The sequence below is a fragment of the Cynocephalus volans genome, chromosome 12 (genome assembly GCF_027409185.1).
Source record: "Cynocephalus volans isolate mCynVol1 chromosome 12, mCynVol1.pri, whole genome shotgun sequence".
NCBI lineage: Eukaryota > Metazoa > Chordata > Mammalia > Dermoptera > Cynocephalidae > Cynocephalus > Cynocephalus volans.
The window spans coordinates 20,039,866-20,066,995 of NC_084471.1; the positions used below are offsets into that span (position 1 = coordinate 20,039,866).

The 27,130-nt window shown below is 36.7% G+C and overlaps 1 protein-coding gene across 4 annotated transcripts in view; it reads right to left on the bottom strand.

Annotated features, from left to right (window-relative positions):
* The window catches only part of TXNRD1 (thioredoxin reductase 1), an 85,470-nt gene that overhangs the window by 10,910 nt on the left and 47,430 nt on the right, over nt 1-27,130 (bottom strand). For all 4 annotated transcript variants that reach the window (XM_063074575.1, XM_063074574.1, XM_063074572.1 and 1 more), the window contains 12 exons: nt 24,212-24,334; nt 22,696-22,768; nt 20,261-20,380; nt 18,050-18,192; nt 17,514-17,629; nt 15,276-15,501; nt 12,847-12,939; nt 12,169-12,245; nt 11,560-11,716; nt 8,638-8,745; nt 6,445-6,540; nt 2,838-2,972 (listed from right to left, as the gene is read on the bottom strand). In XM_063074575.1, the coding sequence (XP_062930645.1) occupies nt 2,838-2,972; nt 6,445-6,540; nt 8,638-8,745; nt 11,560-11,716; nt 12,169-12,245; nt 12,847-12,939; nt 15,276-15,501; nt 17,514-17,629; nt 18,050-18,192; nt 20,261-20,380; nt 22,696-22,768; nt 24,212-24,298 (1,431 nt within the window). In that variant the 5' untranslated portion in view covers nt 24,299-24,334. The remainder of the gene's footprint in view (nt 1-2,837; nt 2,973-6,444; nt 6,541-8,637; nt 8,746-11,559; nt 11,717-12,168; nt 12,246-12,846; nt 12,940-15,275; nt 15,502-17,513; nt 17,630-18,049; nt 18,193-20,260; nt 20,381-22,695; nt 22,769-24,211; nt 24,335-27,130) is intronic.

The window sequence follows — 27,130 nt, forward strand, 5'->3', positions numbered from 1 at the left end:
CTTTATAACTGGTCAGTCAGAAGTACAGGAGGCCCAGATTTGAGACTGGCATCTGAAGTGGGGCAGTCTTGTGGGACTGAGCCCTTAACTGGTGGGATCTGATGCTAACTCCAGGTAGCTAGTGTCAGAACTGAATTACATTGTAGGATGCCCAGCTGGTGCCTGTAAAGTTGGAGAATTGGTTGTTGGTAAGAGGAAAAACCCCACACATTTGGTGTCAGAAGTATTCTGTGAGTAACAAGTAGATCACAGGAATCTCTGAGTCAAAGACTGCAGAGGTACCACTTGAGTGCCCCCAGCACTTTACAGTCACCCCGATACTTGGACCCATCAGACTGAGTTGTAATTGGCACTTCACCCATATACCTCGCACCGTCTTAAGCTTGTCTTAAATACCTGCTGTATCCCCAACACAGTACTATGTACATAGCTTTGCAAAAAATGTGTTTACAGAGTGAGGTATTGCCCAATTTTTTATATTGTTAATTAGCTACCAGCTTGGGAAAAATAAAAACTTAGAGTCCTATCAAAGCACTAGAACATTCAGTCTCTGAGCTTTAAAGTCATAAAAAGACTGATGGATGGAGATGCACAGCAGCAAATGTGCCAGGTGTACCCAGGAGAACAGGCCTCTGGTTGATCTCCCTGCACACAGGGCTTCAGGAGACATCCTGATTACTCACTGAATCTTTCTGCCCAAATGGCAGTCATCCTGCCAGATGCTGCTGTGCTCGCCGCTGCTGGATCACAACACAACCACGTGAGGGGGTCAGAGTCCAGCACACAGCGGTCTTTTTCTTGCAACCAGACCACTGAGAGCTGAATTCGAACAAAAAATTATACATTCCTATGCACAAGCTTGGAAATTATCTTGTTTTTTTGGGGGGGGGAGATGAGGGGAAGCTGGCTGATAGGGGGATTAGAACCCTTGACCTTGGTGTTACAAGGTTGTGCCCTAATCAGCTGAGATGACTGGCCAGCCCTGGGAAATTATCTTTCCATTCATCCATATCAGGGATAACTGCTGAAGCCTATAAGTATCTTGAACTGGAACCTGAACTGACCGGTAAGGGGATCTTAACCCTTGGTGTTGTCAGCACCACGCTCTCTCAAGTGAGCTAACTGGCCATCCCTATACAGGGATCCAAACCTGTGGCCTTGGTTCTATCAGCACCACACTCTCCCAAGTGAGCCACAGGCCAGCCCTGGCATCTAAACTTTTAAATAAACTCACTGTTATGGGTTGCATTGTGTCTCTCTAAAATACATGATCAAATCCTAACCCCCCAGTACCTATAAATGTGACCCTATTTAGAAATAAGGTCTTTTGTAGATATAATCAAGTTAAAACGAGGCCATGATGGATTAAAGTTGGCCCTAATCCAATGACTGTTGTTCTTATAAGAAAGAGAGGGGAATTTGGAAACAGACACATAGGAGATAAGGCCATGCAAAGACAGAGTAGAAACTGGAGTGATGCATTACAAGCCAAGGGATGCTAAGGATGCCAGCAACTACCAGAAGTTGGAAGAGGCAAATAAGGATCTTCCCTAGAGCCTTTGGAGGGCGCATGGCCCTGCTGACATTTGAGTTCGAATTCTAGCTTCCATAACTGTGAGAGAATAAAGTTCTGCTGTTTTAAGCTGCACAGTTCATGGTACTTTGTTACAAAGCCCCAGGAAACTAATGCAGTCAAAAAAGCAAAGTTAATTCGCTCCTTCAGGTAGTCTGAGTCATTACACAGAATAAAAGATCTATCACAAAATCATTAATCTAGACTTTTCGGTTTCTATGTTATATTTTTTTGAAGCTTAGTCTGATTTTCTTCACAAAAACAGCAGCTTTCTATGAATGATACCTTAATCTCTCAACATGTTAATATTTTTTGCTTCCATCCCAGCCAGGCACATATTAACACAGACAAGAACACCATTCCTAATCATAGAAAAGGCAGAGTAAAAGGAAGCTAAAACATTTTTCCAGGTCTTAAAGCTGACATTTCACATAATCAGCAGAGTTGAGTTGTGCAAGGGCAATCAGTAACAGAGACCAACCAGTTATGAAGCTGCTGAATGAAAGCTGGATGTGTGTGCGTGTGTTTGCTTTTAAGCACAATGTACACCCTGGGAACTACTGGCTATGGTAGAAAGATAATAGCTACAATTTTCACTCCATACCTAAGTTGGTATGATATGAGATGCCTCCTCCCAAACTTCACCAAGTTCTCCAATGTAAACACATTCTCGGCTTATCATCCACCATCCCTTTGTAGTAAGTATCACAATATTCAACTCTTGGATGATCACTGACAGTGAAGAAACAGTGACATCCAGAAGCCTAGACTGGTCAATTTCCAGCTCTACTGTCATTTGCTTGACCATGGGAAAGCATCACTTACAAATCTCGTTCTTTGATACCAAAATCTCCAGAGGCAGACAACATCATTTAGCCTCAAGGTAGTTCCAGGATAACTAAAATTGAAGCTCTTTCTGTGTACGAATGGCATTATTAACTGACTGCCATGAAAATAATTTAGGAGACATGATAATAAAGGATTTAAGGCACATCTCTATAAATCATTCTCATAATTTTTACCATTTAATAGCATGACAGAAGTCTCCAGCTTATACCAGGAGCGATAAATATTTGAAAGAGAAAAACTCTTTAAAGACAAGACCTTCTTTTGAGGTATTCTCAATCATTATCAAACCATCAGAGATACAGAAGTAGCTCGAGTATAGCAGAAAGAACACCAGCGTCAGAGTCCCAGATCTGCAACTTATAAGCTGGGAAATGTACATTTTTTAAGTGAAGCTATTAAAGTGTAGGTGACCCACCTCTGCACAGACGGGGTGGATTCCAATGGTGCTGTCCAGCTGCTTTTTGGTCAGTCCACACTTGAGCGCAGCTGCAAAGCCTTGTGTAACTTCTCCAGCATTTGGACCCAATACATGAAAGCCCACAACACGTTCCTAAGATATAAAATAAAGTAATATAATTAAGTTGATTTTCCTCCCCTTCTCTTCCTATACATCTTGGAGTATGTCCTCAGTCTATTCTAAAAAACCCATCTCAGAAATGGCTGAAGACTTATATTAATGCTTGCTGCTAAAAGCCATTTAGCCTAAAGACTCCTCAACATGGGCCTCCCCAACAGAGGGCATGATGTTCACATCAAGCAAGAAGGAAAAGACAAGAAAGAGCCAGCTACATGTGATGATGAAGAAAAACACGTAAAGCAAGAATGTCTGTAGCTCCCTATCCACCAAAATGTTCTGGAAAATATTATCACAGGGCAGTGGTGTCCTCATGTCCTCTATTTGGTTGTCTCAGCTCCATATAAATGATCTGTGATAGTTGTGACACTTAAGGAACTCATTCAAATTAAAATATCATTTTGACTAAGGTTTTGGGGGTAGATAGTGCAATCAGATACTGTTAAGACCCTTCCAAACTGAAACTTCTTTTGAAAGCAAGAGAAAAATGTTTGGCAACTCTGAAATACAAGTGTGGGAATTATTCTGGATAAATTCTAAATTCCAAACTCAGGCTACCTCTGCCAAGAGTAGAGAAATATCATGCATTCTACTGTTTTATTGACAGATGTTCAAAGCCAACTCTGAGCAAGACCAGCTAGTCCAATCTCCTCATAACAGATGAGGCAACTCAGGCTGTGAGGTGCAGAGTTATCTAACTAAGCTCCCGTCACTCCCTGGAAACAATCAGGAAGGTCATTCTGCTGCCAAAGTACTGTAATATATTCCATGCAGAACTCTTTCATTACTCACCCACAGTCAGGAGTTTAGCATATAGATAAAGCATATTTGAATGATGAACACAGCACTTAAAATATACTAGATTTACATGTAATAATGTGAAAGATCTCAAAATATAATGAGATTAAAACAAGTTGCAAGGCTCTATTTACTGAGGATGCTACTCTTAAACCACAAAACACTGTATAATGTTTATATGTAATTAGGTGGCAAACATATAAAAACATAAACACAAGAGGCACTCCAACTTCAGATCAGTTTTGCCTCTGGGGGAGTGAAGGAATGCATACAAATGACTACAATGGCATAGGACAATAGTTAACAACATGGAATCTACACTGCTTGGTATTGAATTCCAGCTCCTCTATTAACTAGATAAATGATTTGGGTACAATTATTTAACTTCATGTACTTCAGTTCTTGCATCTTTAAAATGAGGATAAGAATAGCACATATCTCATAGGATAAGGATTGAATAAGTTAATACGTGTAGACCTCTACAAAGTGCCTGGTACATAGTAAGTGCTCAATAAATATAAGCTACTATAAACTGCATCTGTGATGGTTTATCCCTTATAAAACAAAAGCTCTAAAGCAAATACAGAAAAATGTTTATATTCATTGAATCTGGATGGTGAGTACTTTCCTTAATTTCAATATTATTTTAAATATTCAAGAAAAGAATAGCCTAGAGCAAGAATTGCTAGCAGATAATAAACACTGTAAGTACTATTTAAAATCAAGGATACTTAGATACTATGATGTTAAGTGACTGACTCAAAATGAATACAGCATGCCCAAGGATAATCAAGTTCTAGAAGCATGCTTTTGAATCAGATTGCTCATGAGAAAAGAGCAATAACATGGTGTTATCCAGCCTGAGGATACCAAGGTCAAGAGTTTGGATCCCCATACAGGCCAGCTGACAAAAAAAAAAAAAAAAAAAAAGAGCAGTAACAATTGCTCTTTAAACAATTACTATCACTATCTTTATCTGTGAAAGCAATTGAAAATAGTATTACCCTGCTTATGACCTCAACTATTCTAATTAAGACTGGTTTATTAATGTGGAAATTATTTTTCATATTATACACGCAATGCCATTTGAACAAACAGAACAATGAAAAAGAGACAAAATAACTACATATGGTTAAAATGAATTTGCTTGATACGAAGGAAACTTTTGAGGTTTCATTGATTGCTATGAGCAACTGAAGTCTCTCTCACTAGAGGCAATAATAGATTGCCAAGAGAACACCTGACATTTTTCTCCTTTCGTCTACAGTAGAATTGATATCTACTGTAAGTTTATATAAATAAACTTTTAATAAAACTTATGTCTAAAAAGAAAAAGAAAACTCTATATACAATTGTTCTTTATGTCAACTGTATAGCTCATTATGGGCTATCCTAGTATATTCACTTACTAACTGCATCAATGATGACATTTTGGGAGAGCGTCCAGGGAAATGTTTTCTAAAACCCTGGGTTCTGCAAAAAACAATCTGCAACTGTTCCACTGTCCAGAGCAGTAGTTTCTAAACAGAACACATAGCTTAAATATATTCAAATCTCCAGACCAAAAAAAAAAAACAACCAGAGTTTATTAGCCTTCTAAAAATATGGATTCCTTAGCATTATTTATATTTTTACTAAGGGCATTTTTTTAAAAGGTAAAGTGCCAGCTAAGTTAAAAATGTTTTTGTGGGCTGGTCTGTTAGTTCAGTTGGTTAGAGTGAAGTATTATCACACCAAGCTCAAGGGTTTGGATCCCCATACCGGCCAGCCACTAAAACAAACAAAAAAACAAAACAAGTTTTTGTAAAATTCGATACAATACTTAGAGAGAATATGTATGTACATATATGTGTCCGGGATTACAATGTAAAATATATTTCTTATTGTGTGGCAACAGTCAAAAGGGTTTGAAAAACACCGATCTATTCAATCCCTCGTTCTTCAGGTAAGGAAACAAACCCTGTGAGGTGAAGGAGTTTGCCCACGGGCCTTCGGTAACCAGGTGTTATATGTAGCAGTAGGCAATGAAATCTTAAATCCAAACCCAATTAGGAGCTCTTCCCATTACAGCTTTTTCATTAGTACCAGCTGCTTGAGAAGCAAACTTGCATCACTCCTGTTCTTTTTTGTTGTCCGTTATTTTAATTTAATTTAATTTAATTTTTTAAAAGACGACTGGTAAGGGGATCCTAACCCTTGGCTTGGTGTTGTCAGCACCACGCTCAGCCAGTGACCGAACTGGCCATCCCTATATAGGATCCGAACCCACAGCCTTGGTGTTATCAGCACCACACTCTCCCGAGTGAGCCACAGGCCGGCCCTGTTGTCCATTATTTTTAGACAGTCGATGACTTCATTGCTCCTCTTTTATAAACACAAACACAGAAAGTTCTCAAGTTGTCCCTTTGATTCCTTCCCTAGTAAGTTTTGACTGCCTGCCAACTGTGTGTAGGGCCCTCCCTACGCCAGTGAAGGTGAAGCGAGAGCAAGCAGTGGGGCCAAGCAGTGACCTCTGATAATGTCCATGCTGCTGGGGAGAGTGACACGTAAGATACTAAAGGAACGCTGTACATATCCTCTGATCAAAATAGAGCTACATATTAAAATTAAATGAAATTATTGGCAAGGATGAAGTGAGAATTGCACTTACATTGTCTTTAATATTACAGACTATTTTTGCGTAGCATTTGTTGTTATCTCTTGATGGAACTGTCCATTCCAAAGGCCAAAAGTAACTATGGTAAACCTAAGAAGATATAAGCAAAACTTAGAGCCATTATCTTAAGTAGTACATTTGTCACACATTAGATATGGTAAAAGACAATGGAGGCTTTATTGTTATTGTTCATTACACAATAAAATTCATGGAGTGAATAGAAATCTGGTCAAAAGGTAAGTGACTTTAAACTTCTCGTTGTTAGGCACTTTTGCTATAAGCTCATCCCTTAATTATATTTCAAACTCAAAAGAGTAAACCTTAAGTAATATCAACAAATACCAAGAGAATGAGAGAAAGAAGCCATGTAATCACTTTCTGTCTTGCATTAATAAAATAAAAAAAATAAAAAATTTTAAAAACCCACAAAAAAAAAAATCAATACTGTCTTGTTACCTTAGGAATGACAATTTTGGGAAAGAAACAAATAAGGTGCCAGGAACAATTATAACATTATCTAGTTTTCTTGCTAATGCTTCCAAAAGAAATTCCTCATTTGGCATTATTCACCAAAAGCACTGATGGAAGGAGGGAGAGAAGGAAAGAGGGAGAAAGAGATGAAGGAAGAATGGAAGGACAGACATTCTTACTGATATATTCCTGGATGACTGAAGAAATTTTTTTCTCCTCCAATTACTAATCTCAGTTCAAAACACATGTGATTGGCTACCTTTTAAAAGCACACTGAAAATAAGGACATAATAAGCGCTCTTCTACGTTTTAATACAACGTAAAATTTTTTTCATAAATGTGAGTTACAAAATTGAATGTACAGTATCATAGTTAATAGTATAGCATCCCTAAAAAGAACTATTACACATTTTTTAGCACCACTTTCTAACCAACTGAGCAAACCAGCCACTGGTTCATATTTTTTTAAATGGTGTTTTTAATCAAGGTCATGAGTTCAGACCCCTCACTGGCCAGTTGCCAAAACAAAAAAGAAAAAGGTGTTTTTAGAGAATTGATGGACAAGGAAAAATGTTAATGACACAACATTAATATTAAAGTAGGACAGAAAACTGCAGGTAACTTAATCAAACTTTAAAAAAAATTAAGACACATGTACCCACACAAAATTATATATATATATATACACACACAATATAAAAGCACATACAAATTCTTAAAGAAAAAGAGACTGGAAGGAAATATGCAAAAATACTAACAGCAGTTATCTCCTTATGAAGTAATATTTCCTTTTTGATATTTTCCTAATTTTTCAAACTTCCTATAATGAAGATATACTATTTTTATAATCAGAAAAAACCAAAAATGTGTTACTAATAGAACAAGACATTACATGCTACTACCAATGCACATAATAAAAATTATTAAAAGATTTAAAATAGGCTTTCATATCACAAAATGAACTTTCATTCACAAATCTGGTCTTTTAGAGGGTTTTATTAAACACTTTTTTCCCCAAATGATTCAAAACAATAGTCCTTTCAGTAGTATTACTTGTGTATATAAAATTACTGTATTTCACGTGCATTTTCCTTGACTACATAATAAAAGGTAAGTGACAATGTTAGTATGTTATAGGATAATGCTAAAAATAAAACAAATATCACTAATGGTCAAAGGAGTAGAAATGTAGTTAATTTTTAGCATTCTTTTCATTTTCCTATATTTTTCCTAGTTCCAATGATATTGTTTCAATAATCAAAAGAAACCAATAAATGTGGTTTTAAAAAGTAGAAAGAATTATTGGGTCAACTGACAAAATTGGAAAATGAAAGGTAAATCAAAGTCTTGTATCAATACTCAATTTCCTAAAAGTGGTAACTATACTGTGGTTACACGTAAGATGTCATTGTTCATAGGAAATATACACGGAAGCATTGAGGAGCAAAAGGGCATTCAACTTACTCTCAACTGGTTCATGGAAAAAAATATACATACACAAAGATACACAGAGATAGAGAAAGAGAGGATATGAAAAGTATATAAAACAAATGGGTAAAATGTTAGCACTACATGAATATGGATAATGGTTATATGCAAGTTGTCTGCACTACTTTTCTACTTTTTTGTACACCTCAAATTACTTTAAAAATTTGACCAAAAAAAAAAAAAAAGTAGTAATTTAACACAGGAGTAAAGAAGAAAAGGAGAACTTACCTCAATATTTTCTTCCCCAAATTTCTCCACAGCTTTCTCTTCAGAAAGGCCACAAGCACCATATTCCAAAGGAGTAAATACAGTTGTTGGAACATTTTCATAATCACACTGTTACAAAATAGAAGTAAAAAGTTACAATAGGCAAAATTATAACTTAAAAAAAAAGTATACTTCCAAAAGGTTCAAAGTTGAGAGAGGAAAACAGACTAATACATTTCTACCAAAAGTACGTGAAGCCCTGATCCCAGACATTAATCTACTACATTGAGAACCATTAACTGTGAAAAGTTTTAGTGGAAGTTTGAAGTCTGATAAGACTGATGATGAAAAACAGATTCAGGGGGCTTCTCAACCCATCTACCAAGTGATGTTACCAACAATGGCTTACTTTCTCTCCCCTTAATAAAGCAGCCCAACACAATCCTAGTGTACCCATTGCTGATAGTCCTGATATTATCGGTGACAAACATTAATGGACTTCTTTGGAACATCAATTAGGTAAAACATATTAAGAACCATAAAAGCATTTTACATTTTTGGCCCAATAATCTTACTTTTAGAAATCTGTAAGATTATAGATATTACTATAATGTAACGTATAATTACTAAAATTATATTAAAATATATAATACCAATATAATAACAATAATTTCATATATAGAACAGGCTACATGTTTGTTTGTTTTTAATGACTGGTAAGGGGATCCTAGCCCTTGACTTGGTTTTGTCAGCACCACGCTCTCTCAAGTGAGCTAACCGGCCATCCCTATATAGGGATCCAAACCCGTGGTCTTGGTGTCATCAGCACTGCACTCTCCCGAGTGAGCCATGGGCCGGCCCTAGGCTACATGTATTAACAGCATTGCTGCAGTACTTATTGACAGTGGCGATATTGGAGTTACTTTTTCACTCCGATAACTGGAAAGTGGTTCTATAGTACATATTCTCAATGTAATATTATGCAGCCACTAAAATGGCAATGAAGAACACAGGAAAAAAACTGGTTAATGCTTATAACAGTATTTTTCAAAGCACACTGTATGATGTTAATAGATGTAGATAACAAAAAGTTTCTGCATTGAAGCAATAAACAGGTTTCTCTATTATCAGATTTCTCAGAAACTTTAATATGCTGATGTGAATGGTGAAAAAATATATAAATGACAAATGTTTGTAAATGCCACCCGGTAAAAACCTAGCAGTTACATTTGTACATAGAGGTGAGCCTAAGTTACATTCTGCATTTAAAATATGAGAAATGCAATTATCACTTTCTAAAATAGTGGAGTGAAAACTTTAAATGTGCCCCCTCTAAAAACAATAAATATAATCCTTTTCCTCTAAAAAGAGTATAAATTCTTGGAATTCTCTAATTCAAAAGTTAAGGCAGACATCCACTTACAGCCATAATGGTGTACCAGGGACCAGATTTGCACTCCTGTTTTAAACAACCAGAAAACCAGACAAATTTGAACCAACACTTTTTAGATACTGGACAACAGGCAGTGCAAGCCTGCGATCCCTGAGAAGGGAAACAAATGAGGTGAGCCCTATGACTGCTCCAGCTTACTGCCCAGAGGCAGTTTCTAGGCCTCAGTCCACGGAGGAGGAGCTCATACAGAGCCCAGTGGTGTTTCCCAGTTATGGCGAGAGATCACAGTTCAGGGAAGCCAAGGTGGCTTGAAGTTGCAGGGCAGAACACCAGAGAGGGTGGAGCTGCACAAAGAAAGCTCTCAAGACTTGCAGGGGTCCTCTTGAGATTATGGCTGAGAAGGTAACGGCTGGAAGGAATATCCAAAGGAGACGAAAAGATCCACTGATTTTCTTTGTTTTGTAAGGTTCTGTGAGCTACAATGATTTCAAATTTATTCAGGTGCAACCTTTTCCATGTTTGCCTTTGGTTATTGCTGACATATAAAAATATCTCTATTTTAGGAAACCAGAAAGATATAAATTCAAGAACAAATTAAATGCATCTCTATCTCAAGCTGTTTTTTTTATGCCCTTTCTTGGCTTACCAGATATTCAACTGCAACCTTGAATACAAGATGTAACTCAAAAAAGTAGTCTTATTAAATTTATTCCAAAGAGCAATATGAACCAATTGCAATTCCCTGGATGATCAATCTAGTATTCAAACTCCTTTTTACCCCCAATCTGTTAATTTCAAAATACTACAATCCAAAATAACCTCAGGTCTCAAATAAACTTTACTATCATCATTCTGTGAGGTTTCCATTACTACAACCAACTGAAATCAAACCATAATGATTCATACTCAAGGAAAACGGGTAATGACTAAATTCTTTGTCATTTATGTTTTCAGAATCCTTTAAAAAAATAACTAGGGTATATTAATTCTTTTCTAGCCACCTAGTCCCATGAAACATACTGAAAAGTTTCAATTTCCTGTAGTGACTTTAAAAACTCACTTAACAACATTAACGTAACATTTAACATATTAAATATTCTAGGAGCAAAAGACTTTTTTTTTAGAAAGAACTACAAAGTCTGAATAGTGGTTTAAGGTGCTCTGGACTTTGTGACACCATTATCTAAATCCCCAAATCCCTTTAAAGCCTAGATAGGTGCCATAAAAAGATTTAGAAAATTATATTTATATTGGTAAATAAAGAGATTCATGTAAAATACAACTATTATGAGTATATAGAACATAACAGTGCTAAGGCTTGATTAACCAAGCTCTTTTTACTCTTAATGTGATTCCAAGAATGACAATTTTCATAACAAAGTCACAAACATACAGCAATCTGTCTTGTTTGAAATACAACTAATAAAGCACATTTAGGATGCCATCACTAAAATAAATTATTTAAGACCTTCTCCCAACTACCCCCTAAATAGGAAACTGGGAGTATTATTAACAACAGTATCTCATTGGGTGACAGTCACAACACTCACCTTGACAGTGGAGCCAGCATAAAGCCTCTGAGCCAGCAATCTTCCTGCCTGGATTGCTACTGGTGTGAGCTCCAGCTTATCTTCCAATATATCCCCAATGGCATAGATGTAAGGCACATTGGTCTGCTCTTCATCCGTGACAGGTATTTTTCCAGTCCTAAAAATTCATTCAGTTAAAAATCATCATCAATTACCACTATTAATTAAGTACTACAAAATCCCTTTTCTCCCAAGGACACCCAAAACTGTGACTCTAGCTGAGGGCAATGTTCTACTGTATTAAAAACAAATCAAAACAGCTCAGAGGAACCAAAAAGCTCAGTGACAATTCTGGCCACTATTTTGAAAATCAAAGAAATAAGAAAACAGTAGGAAACCATGTAACACAGTGGTTAAGAGTGAGGATTCATAATTATAACCATACATATATACATACATACATACATACATACATACATACATACATAAAATAAGCAGGAAATACTAATGTGAGTGGCACTGGAAGAAGAGTTCTCTAAGCCTAAAAAGGGAACTCCCCAAACTCTAGAATTGATCAGTGCTGTAAATAACTAAAATAGTATTCAATACAACATAAGGTTTTTTTCTTACTTTTCATTTATCTTCACACCCACAGTCTCTAAGCCAATTTTTCTTGTGCAAGCATCTCTTCCTATTGCCAGCAACACCTAAAAAATTAATATACTAATGACTATTAACAAAAAGGCTCTATGAATTAATCATAGTTTTCTCTGCTTATTAAGCTAATTGAATTTCATTTTCCAGATCTGCAAAATATTTCATTAAGAAAATAATGCAAGAGTTTAAGCAAATTAAAATCTTTAATAAAAAAATCCTTTGAATAGGATATAGAAGAAACCCTTTCCCATTTCTTTTTAAGAGAAAGGAAGTTTATTAAATTCCTTAATAAACCTAGCCAAGTTTAAAGACAAAGACAGCATAGCTAATGACTGAATCAGGTTATTTTTAAGTGGTGGACTGGGGAGATGAAAGGGAAGAATGCAGGACAGAGAAATTCTAGCTCATTCAAAAATTCTGGTGCCTTTTTATAGCCATTTGACAAACAACATTTTAAGTTATACCGGAGAAAATCCGAAGCCATCCTTATACTAAAACAAATTATAATACCATAAGTAATTAAGATGTCTTAGAATGGGTATAGAATTAGGACATTTTAGAAATAGCAAACAGCCGTGGGAAATACCCAACAGACACAATAAGCACTTTATTTGCTTCCTGATGAAGTATTGACCTGAGCTCATTCCTTACCGTATTATACTCTCCTTCAATGGTTTCCTCACTGTTGGTAGACTGAGCTACCACCCTGAGTCGGCCTGGTGTCCCCGCTTCAATTTGTTCAATCTATAAAAGTGATAAAGTTTTATTCTGAAATAAAGACATTTATCAAGTGGGATAACTGTATCTTCCCCTTCTATCTGGTTCACACAAAGTTAAAACATAAAGTCTGGCATGAAAGGTCTTTTATGTCCCATCTCCCTTACCTTAACATCATTAGGATAAGTGATTAATTATCCCCTTTTCTCACTGCTTAATGCTTGCCAGAGGGGCTTTCTTTCAGATAGTTCTCAAACAATAGAATTCGGAAAGAAACATGGGAAGGAAGAAAGCGAAAAAGAATACCAAAATCCCTTAAAATCAAACCAATGACTTACTGTCTTTCCCAGGTTCCTATCTCAGAATTCACCCAGAACTATTAAATCCCACACAGAGCCACTGCTGTCCAAATTCAGATATTCCCTTTTGACTACAGATGTCCAGTTAGAAACTCTATAACCTGGAAGCTTCATTACATAGTCTCTGAGTAACAGCCAAATCATAGGTTTCTGTAAAATATTTCCTGGGAGAAATCAATAAAATCAACTGCAATATCTACTCTTTCTTTGAAATACAAACAACTCTTTCATAAAACTGTCAGGGGTCATTTTATTTCCAAAATCAATAAATAGTAAATATTTCCTTCTTGAATTCCCTTCCTTTCTTATACAGTTAAACCTCTTTGAACATACTGGAAAATCTTTCTTGTTAATTTAAATTTAAAATGTTCTAATGGTTGAACAAAAGTTAAATTGGTACATGGCTTAGATTTGTTTCAAACTGGTGAAGTAAAGGGCCTCATCCTACCTCTATCTTTTCTGCCTTATTCACTTCTGTGCTGCAGTCAGGCCTTTTCTGTATCTAGAACAATTTTCCTCCACACAGAGCCTTTTTTGCATACACTATGTTCTCTGTCCAAAATGCACTCTCTCTCTCCTCTCTGCAGAAGGCTCCTTCTGCTCAGTTACTTTATAATATAGCAAGAATTCAATACCAGGCTGTGGGAATCAAGACACGCTGATAACCCTATTTTATTACGCAAAGTTCACCACATTTTCAAAAGAGTCCACGACACCCCAAATGTTAAGATAGTACATAGGAAGATGTTACTTTTCTATCACTACAGCATATACATACAACTGTTGTTTTCTAATCATAGACTTAATGCAAATATATCATATACATCTCTAGTCCCTAAAAAACAGCTACAGTAATCAAGTACTGATAACTCCCAGGAAATTTGCTACTTAATCCTCATATTATGAGATAGATTCAGTTTATACTTACTCTATGTCAGGTACTGTCTAATTTGTAAGTGTTAGCTAATGCAATTCTCATAAGAACTGAGACAGATGCTTTATCATCTTCATTTTACAGAAACTACAAAGGTTCAGAGAGGTTAAATAACCCTCCCAAAGTCATATAGCAAGAACTAGCAGAACAGTATTTTAATCCAGATCACTCTGGTCCCAAAGCTCACACTTTTTTTTTTCCTTTTTGGCAGATGGCCTGTTTGGGAATCCGAACCCCTAACCTTGGTGTCACCAACACCATGCTGTAACCAACTGAGCTAACCAGTCAGCCCCCAAAGCTCATATCTTATCTATCAGCATTAAGAGATCTACAAAGACAAAAAAAAAAAAAAAAGAGAGAGAGAGCCACAGTCATGCAAAGAACTCAAGTCAACTGACTGAGAGATTTTTTTAAAATGACAGCTAAAATTTCTTATCTTTAACAGTCTCATCCTTGCACTAAACGAACTATTAGTCTGTAATATACTAAGTGATCATCTTTGTCACACTTATATACCAAAACATCTGTGGTAATGTTAAGAAGTCCCAGATATACTCATAATCTGGCATATTATAAGGCCTTTTCAAAACAATATTAAATGAGCAAAAAAAGCCAGCCCACATAAACAAAATGAGATAATGGTTTCCAGGGAAGCCAGAATCATATATTGCATATGTTGACTATATCTTATACCTAGGGGAAATATCTCATGGAAGAAAAAAATCAGCCTAGTCTTGAACTCTTACTTATATCTCATATGAAGAAACAAAGTATAACAGACCAAATATAATAAAATAAAGGAATGCATAAAGAGAAGCATTAAACAGAAGAGAACCAAAGATAAGAAAGTTGACAAAGGAAGAGATTATTAATCTATAAATAAGAACAAAGCTATTTAGGAAGTAGGCTGGTATAAGTTTATATACCAGTACACAAGAGTTGAGAAATTACACCATTCTTGACAATGCTGAATGTTTCCACCACCAACCCCAACTCTCTTCTTGCCTCTTACCACGAGTCTTATCAACAAGCCTATGTACAAACCTATGTTTGACAACAACCCCACTTACTTTAATTGGTACAAACTGTTTTATAAACTTGACACCATGTTCTTCCATGTGTTCACCAATTTTGTTGGCCATGTCCTGGTCAAATCCTCTAAGGAGAATGGACCGTACCATAACAGTGACATCTAAACCAATACCAGCAAGAAATCCAGCACATTCCAAAGCAACATAGGATGCTCCGACCACCAGGGTCTTACCCGGGCAGTAAGGTAAAGAGAAAAGATCATCACTGAAAAGAAATTTTTTTAAAAAAGGGGAAGAAAAAAAAGAGAAAAATGTTCATATATATGAATAATAACTAAATCAAAGTAAATATTTTTACTTTCATAAGAGATACTTTTAAGATTACAAATATTCAAGTAGCTATACACATAACACAGGAGAAATTCTCATAAGGTCTCAGATACTCTCCCTTTCTTGCCACTCAGTTGCTTTTAGAGTAGATCAAGCTATGTGTGGCTAAACATAGCAAACTGTGTAACTTCTGGCATTACTCCAACTCACATTCACACAAAACGGTTTTGAACTGTTTGGAATAAATCATACATTTGTAAACACAAACCCCCATCTTCATCCCAATACTTAGCTCTCTCTAAGGTGGAAAACCTAAGTTACTTCTTACCTCGCACATCAATTATCAAGAGTGGGGAAAAAGGTGGGAAAAAACTTTCAATATCTTGTTTTTATAACATCAAAACCAACTATAAAAAGTAAAACCTGGCATGGGGGAGAGGGAGTGGTGGAAAAGGAAGAACTGGTAAAGGGACACAAAAATCAACTACATTATATACTGATAAATTAAAATTTTTTTAAAAAAGTAAAACCTCACAAAAATCTTCTAGTTGAGTTAGGAATATACAAGACAGAAGAGAGATCATAAAAACATTCTTAGAAAATTAGTTTCTTGGGGTTGGCCAGTTAGTGAGGTTGGTTAGAGAACAGTGTTATAACACCAAGGTCAAGGGTTCGGATCCCTGTACCAGCCAGCCGCCAAAGAAATAAACAAAAAATTTTTTTAAAAGTTTCTTAAAATATGAGAAGGGAGCCTGCTATGGGTCTGAATGTTTATGTACCCCCAAAATTCATATGCTGAAATCCTATTTCCCAAGGTAATGTTATTAGCAGGTAGGGACTTTAGGAGGTAATGAGGTCATAAAGATGGATTTATGCATGAATGGGATTAGTGTCCTTGTTATTGTTATTGTTATTATTATTACTACAGGCCCCAGAGAACTGCCTTGCCCCTTCCACCCTGTGAGGGCACAGCAAGAGAGCACCTTCTATGAACCAGTTAACAGGCATCACCAGACACCAAATCTGTGGTGCCAAAACTTCATAACTGTGAGAAATAAATTCCTATTATTCATAAGCCACCCAGTTTATGATATTTTATTACAGCAGCCCCAACAGACTAAGAGCCCATTTAAGACAGCAATGACAACAGCTGCCATCTGAGCTGCCCCTGGATGAGGCACAAAGGATAAAACCAAATTACAAAGTAAGGAGCCTGAAGAAGAGTAATTTACAACACAATTAGAAACTCCCAGGCAAAAAAGCATCCAAAAGCACATATTTACTAACAATTGTCTTAATGACTTCCTAATGTAAAACTCCAGAACAACAATACCAGCAGTGTTATCTCTTGATGGACAAAAATAAACCACACAGCAAAACCTCCTGCCTACCTAATTTCAGAAGGTCCCCATACACTGACACTGCAGCCAGCCATTCAGTAAGATCTAGGGTGTGAGAAATCTAAATGGCCTGTTACCTTCTAATTCTTTTAGCAACCATTTTACAAGTGTTAAAGGGTAATATATAATCCTAGTTTTCAAAACCTAAATGTATATACACATGTACATATTTATTTTACAGACTGAATATCCACTTGGTTGTGTTTATTATATACTTATATACTCACACACATAAATAAATTTCAAGTAAAAACATAAATAAGTATATATATATAATACTTATATTTAAATATAAATATATATATTTCAGCAGTGACATTATTAACTCTATATGGTAAGATGACCAATGTTTACATTTTTGAATTTTTCAAATGTTCTCATTTAAAATAATTTTTTCCTTTTTCTTTCTCCCAATACCCTGTTTCCAAAGTGGGCAAAATGTGGCAAAGAACTCTTTCTGAAGTCCAAGAAATGAACTAAGTAGGTTTGAAGAAAAAAGCAAAATCCACAATGGGTTTTTCTTTTCCTCCCTGCTTCTTCTCCTTACCTGCTGATGCAGTATTCTTTGTCACCAGGGATGCCCAAGTAACGTGGCCTTTCACCAGTGGCAATGAGAAATCTCTCTGCTGAATAAATTTTTTCTTTGCCTTTATTATTTGTTGCCTACAAAGAAACCAGTATGAAAATTTTAATAAGTAATCATCCCTTAGAATTGTAAACTATGTAGTTCACAAAGACCGTTTGCCACATTGTCTCATTTGACCCTCATAATTTGATAACACAGTAAGAAACCTATATTAAGGCTGAGTAGTTCATGGACTTGCTCAAGATCACAATGCTAGAAAGTGACAGAACCAAGCCTCAAATCCAGGTAATCTGGTCCAGCACTCGCACATTTCACCACATCTCCACAGAAGGCCCCATGAGAAGCTGTGAGGCAAAATCACCAAACTGGGTAGTCTGGGTCAACAGCGGCTATTACTTTTACTATAATACTTCTAGTACTTTCATACTTTAATTTTATCTCCCCTACTGCCAACCAAAGTTTAAGAAAAAAAGCTACTCAGAATGTTACACAATTACCTTAATCCTATGAGGACCAACAAACTGCCCATAAGCATTTTCATAGACGACCTTTTTCTCCCGCAGAGCTACCCGGTAGCCCCAGTTCAGAGAACCAATATGATTCTGCACTGCTTCTGTCATTTTTTCCCAGTCATGTTTAACTGCATAAGAAAATAAGACAAAATGTTTAGCTTTTCAACTGCCTGGCAAAGATCGTTTCCACTAACTACTCACATGGAATAAAAGCTTTTAGAGCTTTTAGTCTAAAAAAGTCCTTCATTTTGAGCACTTAAGTTACTTCTTCATCTTCAAATATTCTCTCCCTTTTAGAAGACTACCATATAATTAAATAATCCAAGGCTTCCTGGCAATTCTCAAGACCAAAATAACCATATACAAATTTTTTTCTTCTTTATCTAGAAATGAACTAGAATTTTACTTTGGATTGTAAATATTGCTGGGGTATAGGAAGGCTTAGGATTCTGTATTTGTAACAAAATCCAAGAGATTCTGATGTAGCTAGGTTTAGAGTTACTAACTGGTAACAGTGTTTATGCCAGGGGCTGGCAAACTATGACATAGTGGGCCAAATCTGGCCCATCACCATTTCTGTAGATAAAGTTTTAATGAAATACAGCCATGTTCATTATTTCCATATTGTCTAGGGCTGCTTTCATGCTACAGTGGCAGAGTTGTATTATTGTTATTATTCAATAGTCAGTATCTTATAAATGACTAGGAAAAAAACAGGATACAGGTAAACTATTTTCTGGTGGTAGGCAGAAAGCAGGTCCTGGGAAAGTTGTAGTTTGGAAGGAAGAGATTCAACACGTACTGAAAGCCTCTCATGGAAATGAAAAATCTGAGTTTCAGATTCAGTGGTTAAGTGTAGCCTAGCCACACAGTAAGTGGTGAAACCAGGTTTATGACACCCAATGGCCAGCCTCTGAATGTGGAAATGACAGCACAAAAATTGGTTTGTGGCCTCCTAGAGAACAGATCATGGACATTCAATTCATACAACCATAAAATGTTAGAACTAGAACAAACCTTAAGAGATCATCAGTTCAATCAAAAAAAAAAAAAGTAACTACGGAGGCTACTGTGGCTGGGTGTGGAGAGGACTAGGTGCTTGGGCTGGGGAGCACTGCAGGGAGCCTGGACCAGCCTGCTGCCTGCCTTCAGTCAACCACCACCATAAAAAGAAAAGACAGGATTCAATGTTTCTCTACCAGGAATGGAATAGAATAGTATATAACTTGTGTCATCTAATTGCAATAACAACCAACATTTTACCAAATCTTTTTTCATATCTCTCTTTCTCTCTTGTAAGGGTCTGAAGAAACAGAGATAGTGATCCCAACATAAGAAAACTTTAAAAGTAACTTATTTTCTAAGATTCTAGACTTGAACAATTACTGTTGATTTTAAATGGCAAGTAAAAGTTATCGACAAAGTAGGCATGACTAGTTTGAGAGAGAGCAAAATTTTTCAAAGCACGTATTTAATGCCATGTTTTTATACTTAATAAACTATTGATTAAAACTCCAAAAATGCCACAAAAGAGTTTATCCCCAGCTACTGCTAGAAGATATAGCCTCAGAAGCTCCACACCTCACAGATCTCAAAACTAAAATCAGACAGGGTTTGGGGTTTCAATCTTCAAGGACAGAGCAGCTTAATTCACTAATCAGGCATGAAGCTGTGCGAGGCCTCACTTCATTCTTCTACCAGATAATGCAACCTACTTTCTAAAGTTAACAATTCCTTCTTCAGCTTGTCTAGGCTTTCTAGAGTACTCTAAATATTTTTAATTCAACAAAGTCTAACCACCCTCTCCTCAGCAAATAACCCTCCCCAATCCAATATCAGCTCGTGTAAAAGGCTTCTTTGGAGAAAAAAATGCAACAGCTTCAAAAGAAAGTAAATGTAATTTGTACTTCCTCACAAATTATAAACACTGTACGATTTTTTACAAATGCTATATGAGAATTTATTTGAAAGAATTCTGGTTTTCTATTATAGAAACACCATACTCAAGTGCAGTATCTGTTGTTACTGTAATAACTATGTAGCTACCTGACAAGGATTTATCCATAAAAAAATGTAAACAACAAAAAACAACTTCCAGGGTTTTTGCCAGCCTTGTAAAAATGGATGGTGCACTGCAAGATCACAGCTCAAACCCCCCAAAAGCACAAATAGAAGAGTAGCTTTTTCCTTACATACCTGTCTCCTCGACATTCCATCCAAAGTTGCGAGAGTCTTGTATGGCTTGTCCTAACAAGGCTGCTTGGTGCATCAGTTTTTTAGGTATGCAACCCACATTCACACATGTTCCTCCAAGACCTACAACATTGAGAAATTAATTTATAGCCTGCTTCACAGCCTTCAGAGAAAAAGGTCAAGGATTATTATAATTCTATGAAACATGATATTTTGTTTGCTAAACATGGCAATACTGTTTATATAAGTTTGTTCCTAAGTCTTGTGACATTTCTAAGTTTGGACAGCCTTATGTATCAAACACAGTAACGTCATCCTAAAACAAAACAAAAAGAGGCAGATTTCCACAATTTTCATATACTTCAAAAAATTCAAAATTGATTACTGATAGAGACACCAGAAAATAATAATTTATTATGTGCACAACCCTGTACTTGCCATTGAATCTATGTATAGAGCTACCTGATAAAGGGGTTGTTATGCTGGGCATGGTTAGATTGCAGTGGGTCTGAAATTAAACATAAAATGTGGCATATATGTACTTTTTTTAGGGAGGTGGCTGTGAAGATTAATTCTAGGTGTCATTTTGATTAGATTGAGGAATGCCGAGAAACCTGGTAAAGCTATCTTTCTAGGTGTGTCCCTGAGGGTGTTTCCAGAAGAGATTAGCATGAGAACCTGAGTGGACTGGGTGGGAAAGATCCACCCTCAATATGGGTGGAACCATCCAATCCACTGGTGGTCCGGAGAGCATAAAAAATTTTTAAAAAGGCAAATCTCTCTCTCTCTATCCCCTGGAGCTGGGATGCACTCTTCTCTCTTGTCCCTGGACATCAGAGCTCAAGACTCTTTAGCTTTTGGGTTCTAGGATTTATGCCAAAAACACATCGGCTCCCCTGGTTTCGAGGCCTTTGGACTTGGACTGAGCCACGCTACCCACATCCAGTTTGCAGATGGCCTATTGTGGGACTTCTCTTCACAATCACGTGAGCTAACTCCCCTAATAAATTCCTTCATATATTTATAATATATCCTATTGAGTCTGTCTCTCTGGAGAACCCTAACTAATACAGGCCTACAGCTTTCTCTTGATTCTCCAAAGTACTCATGACTGCCCCCAGAAAGGTGTAGCATCCCTAAGGTTAAAGAACATGATGATAGCTTGTTTCCATTAGAACAAAATGCAGGCAGATGGGGAGGTGGCCAAAATGACACAAGAAGGAGTGCAAGATGACATTACACGTCACACCTCAAAAGTTAAATCCTCTAAGGGGAATACTACCAGATCGTCACTGTGGAGTGTAAGCTCAACAGGGCAGAAGGGATATACCTAGCACCCAAGGGATATACCTAGTACCTGACACAGAGTTGACACTTCATAAATATTCGCTGAATCAATGAATTAGAAATTGTGACACCACCTTATCTGGACTTCCTGCTTCCTGCCTCTTTCTAATGCAAGCAGTCAAGTAATCTTTATAAATTTACACATATCACTCCACTACTTTAAGCCCCTAAAAGGCTTCCCACTATGCTCTGATTCATTCAAATTCCTCATCTTGGCCTACAAGGCCCCGTACGGTCTGACACCTGCCTTCTTCCTCTCCAGTCTTACCTCATACTAGTGCCTCCAGCTTCCACTACCCATGCCACAACCTTGAAGGATTCTTATCTACCTCAGGACCTTTGTATGTGCAGTACTGAGAAAGACAGAGAAAAGCTGCCTGGAAGGTTCTGCCTCAGCTTTTGGCACAGTTGGCTCATTCTCATTCTTCAGGCCTCATCTAAATGTCACCTCTTCAAAAGCCTTCCTTGATACTGACAGTCTTCTCAAAGTTAAACTCTCTCCTTTACCCAGTTCCTCTTTATCCCACTATACAATTTTTTTCAGTACCATTTACCATGATTCATAAAGTTATTGCTTATCTTTTGTCTCCCCACTAGAATGTAAGCTCCACAGGGCAGGAACTTCTTATGTACTATGTTTATACTGCTATATCCCCATGGTCCTGGTTTATAAGTATTCAACAATTTTTTTTTGAATAAATGTATATGAACATATAATTTACCAAGACTCAGAAGCAGCAAGGGCTATCCATTAAGATATCTGATTCCAGTAGGAGGTGGATTTAAAACAAATACACAGATGAAAAGTTTAAATTTTCAGTTATTAAGTCCCTAAGTATACTAAATTACTCAAATATTTAGCTTTAAATCATAGCTTGTGGATAAGGTTTTTTACTATCTTGACTCTGTGTCAAAGAACTTAAATTTGTAGCATATAAGCTGAGTCCAATTTTAACTTAGTACAAGTGAAAGAGGTATATGTTTTTGTTTTTTTAATTGAATTTTTTATTGGGTTTTAGGAGCCACTTTGATCAGTGCCAGGGAAAATCCTGTTTCTATAAAACCATTTCTAAAATATTTTAAAAGCTTACCCCATCTAGTTCCAAGAGGGGTTGGAGTGACAAAATCCAGGACCATCACCTTCTTGCCATATTTGGCTGCCTCCTGGAAAATAAAATTATTAAAATGAATTGGAAAAGTTAACATAATAGATTGGAAATGGGCTGTTAAACTCCATACAGTTTTTACTAAGCTATAACACCTAAAGTGTAATCAGTTATTGGTATCTAGGAATTTTATATATCATGATAATTAGTTCAACTTCAGGATAAAAATTAAGAGATACTCAGATGATTGTGAGAGGATCTTTAACGATTATGCAGATTACAGTTGTAAAATTATTAGAATCAGCTGGAACCCTTAATTAAATAATTCCACTCAAATAACAGAGTAAGCAATAATCTGGGGGGAAAAATGTGATATTTCTAAGCAATTGGTAAGTAACTGGTAAACCAGGTTTACTGACGTCTACAGCCCTTGACTCAACCTGTTGAGTTTAATATTTTTTAAAGTATTCCTGAGATTTATCTAACACAATTTCTAAGGCAGAATACTGGAGAAATTTTTCTTCTGAAATTGTCAGATTTCCTAAAATTTTCATGTGAGGAGCCCATGAAAAAGTTGACGATAATCCAAATCTATTTTAGAGGAGCACAGACAATAGTCAGAAGTTTACTTTACAGATTATCTTTTATTTTTCTCAGAGAATAAGCTTTGTGTACTGACAACTAGACCTCCGTAGGTTATTCAAAAAGACTAAGTCTATGTGTCCTTAAAACACACCATCACTAGAGCAAAATACATCCGTATTACTCCTAGATCACTTTCAGCAAAGCACTGCTTCATGTTAAATACTGGCAGCTAATTTGGACAGCTTCATTTGAATCTACCTTTACTGATTTCACTACAAGCTACACCTCAGGGGAGTATAACCACATCATCTTTTATAAGAACCTGTTGGGTAAGGATGACAGGCCTAAGGGCTCCTCACACGGAAAACAGATCTCATTTCAGGGCTGAGAGCCTCACTCCTAACCTCCTCATGTACACATCCTCTTCCCAATCATCCCCAGGCCAAAGAGTTAGTGACAATTCTTTTAATTACCTCATACACACAGGTGGCAAGTCATTTTTAGTAAATAAGTTAAAGAAATCCAACTGCTCTCCATCTTTCTATTGGGCAGGAGAGGTTGTGAATAAGGAAATCAAAGTGAAAAAACACATATTAATATTTATAAAGAATAAGATATATATTTGTTTAATTACAAGCCATTTCCACACATCACCCTTACTATTTGAAAAATCAACCAAACTTAAAATGAACGATACTGTCCCAAAATACTAGGCCTTATACCTTTATGTAAAAAACATACATCTCAATATGGAAAAATGATTGAGAAAGTTGTTCCTTAACATGTCCTGCCCAAGTTAATGTGCAAAATGTCACAGGAGTGGATCACATAAATTCCAAGAGAACTTGGAAAAATCTGTCAGAAATGTGAATATTCTAACCATAATCCAGATAACACACAACACAAAGAGCCTTGCCTTAGCAGCTGCCAGTCCTCCTGAGCCACCTCCAATGATGATAAGGTCATAGTCATAGGACTCAGGAAGATCCTCAGAGCCATTCATTTTCAGTAGCTTTTCAAGTCTCCCCTCCTGATATGCCTACAGAAAAACAATGGAAGGGAAAATAATTTAACTTAAAAGCTGCAATACCCAAAATGTTTTTTAAGAAAAGCAAAAGGAATTTTCAAAGAAAAAATGTTTACATTACAATATACAAATAGAAAAATATTCAACCTTCCTTCAAGTGGTGATCAGTAATTTGCTTTCTTTTCAGTTATAATCCCTGAGGACTATGTCCTAATGCCTTTGCACATCACAATGAACTGTTTTGAAGTGTTCACATACTACCTCAATGTTAGTAACATCCTGACAGCCCAACAAAATCAACTCAGGACTGAATTAAGTTTGATCAACAGTCCTTTTTCTCTAGAATTTTAGAACTAGATTTTTAAATTAGGTTTTTACAAGCATTTGTATGTTTTTAATGGAACCATCAATATAGTTTAGCAATCCTCTTTACTTTCTAGTTAAAAACAGAATGAGTGGGTAAAGGTCTCAGACTAAGATGGCAGCTTGGTAAATATGGGCACAGCTAATAATCTCAATGCTGTGAATTGATTGAATTGTCTCCCCAAAGTTCATATACTAGAAGCTTTATTCCCATTGTAATTGCTGAGGGTGGGAAATCCTGTTAGGGTAATTGAAAGGTGAGGCCTTAAAGAGGTGATTGGATTGTAGGACCATGCCACAGTGAATGGATTAATAATGGTGGTCAGAGGCATGGTTCCGAGAGCTTTAAAAGGAAAGCAAATGAGGAACTGTCTCTCTCTCTGCTCTGCCATTTTATGCCATGTGAGACCCCTGGGTTGCTGTCACCACCACCAAGATGTGTTCCCTGGACTTTGGACTTCCCATCCTCTGAAATTATAAGCAATAAGTTTTGTTTTCTTATAAATTTCCCAGTTCCAAGTATTTTCTTATAAGCAACAGATATGGACTAATACACTCAATATAGCAATTTTAAGAGATTCACTGAATATTTAAAACTTTTCTATACTGTTTACCCAAGGCACAAAATCTCAAAATGCAGACAAAATCATTAGTTGGCCTACATGAAAAATTAAATGTGTATGTAGCTGCTTTTGCAAGGCATTTTAAATAAGGACTCAGTAAAACTCATTCCTTTAATCTGCATATGCATGAAGTTTCTATATTATATTTAGTTCCCATTTGTTTGGCACGTAACAGGATTTATAATTTAGGTGTTAGACTTAATTTTTTAAAAAATCCTTTCATTCCACTAGTTTTTATACACAGTTATATTTCATATTGGTTTGGAACACTGTTTGGTGATATATTTAATATTACCTTATATTAATAAAAACATGGCAAACAAGAGTTAATGATTAGAAAAGTTAACAAGCACAATACGGGCCGAGCCCATGGCGCACTCGGGAGAGTGCGGCGCTGGGAGCGCAGCAACGCTCCCGCCGCGGGTTCGGATCCTATATAGGACTGGCCGGTGCACTCCCTGGCTGAGTACCGGTCACGAAAAAGATAAAAAAAAAAATAAATTAATTAATTAATTAAAAAAACAAGCACAATACAATGTTTTTTTAAAAATCAAGTCTTAACTTTAATCAAAAAAGCCCCCACACTTACCAGCCCAGACTCCTGCCTACCATCAGGTGTAGGGGGTGAAAGGCAGAGGTTGGGGTCAGCAGAAGAACAGGGTGCTTGGGATGTGGAAGGGGGTGCAGTGGAGGAATGTGCAGGAGGAAGCACAGCGCTGTGGTTGGTGCTTGACAGCATGGCGGGCATGCACAGTGGTACGGGTACTGAAGGGAGAACACCCAGAGACCAGCAATGGTGGGGACAAGACCGCACCACCCTGACAGTCTGCACAAAAGGTCTAATGTGAGAGGCTGGTAAGCACAGCCAGTATTCATCAACTGGCATTATGGCCGAGGCTCCTCCTTCAATATAAGGCACTGTGGGGGAAAAACAATTTTGTGGTAATAGCCATTCAGATCAAAGGATCAATATAAGCTTCAGATAACTAGTGTTACTCCCTTGTTGGTGTCAAGGAGAAGGTTGACTTGCTAGTTTTAAAGAGTTAACTAATAAATGCAGGTAGATTTTTTATTCTGGAAAAAAATCATGCAACCATTTTTAATCTCAGCCTCATTTTATCTGCATGTACTCAGCAGAGATGGTGAAAGAACGCAATCACTGGCTGTCTAAATGAAAATCACCCATTCTTGGAACCTGCCTCGCCCAAAATACCTACTATAACAAATCGTACTCCCTCCGCCAATGTTTACATCTGTTCTTTACTGAAATTCTGTATCTAACCTGGGTTCTTATGGTTTAAGCTTAAAGTCGAATTATATCATCCAATGCAGATTAAGAAAGCTCTGAATACTTTTAACTCTGTAAGGCAAAAATCAGTAAGACCAAGGCAACTGAAGCATTCAGCTGATCCTAGAACTAAACATTAAGTTTTTAAATCTTAATCCAACTTAAAATTGGAACTGCTGTCATTCAGCTCCAGGTAAGTGGTATAACACCTGAAATATAAATAAGATAGACTGTAGGAGACAGCGCCCCCAAACAGTATAAGAAGAGAACACAGAGATGGAGTAAGGACAGAGAAGAGAAAAATGCTCCCACTCTCCTCCAATTATAACTGTTAGAAATACTGGCTGTTGGTTGCTTCCTCTCGCCATGTGGTCTGCTTGTACCCAATGGCTCCTTGCCACTTTCTGCCACGAGTAGAAGCAGCCTGAGGCTCATGCCAGATGCAGCTGTCCAAGAATCAATAAATCCCCAGGTGTGGGATTACTTAGCCAGAGGATATACAACTAGGATTTAACAACCAGAAACAGATTTTTT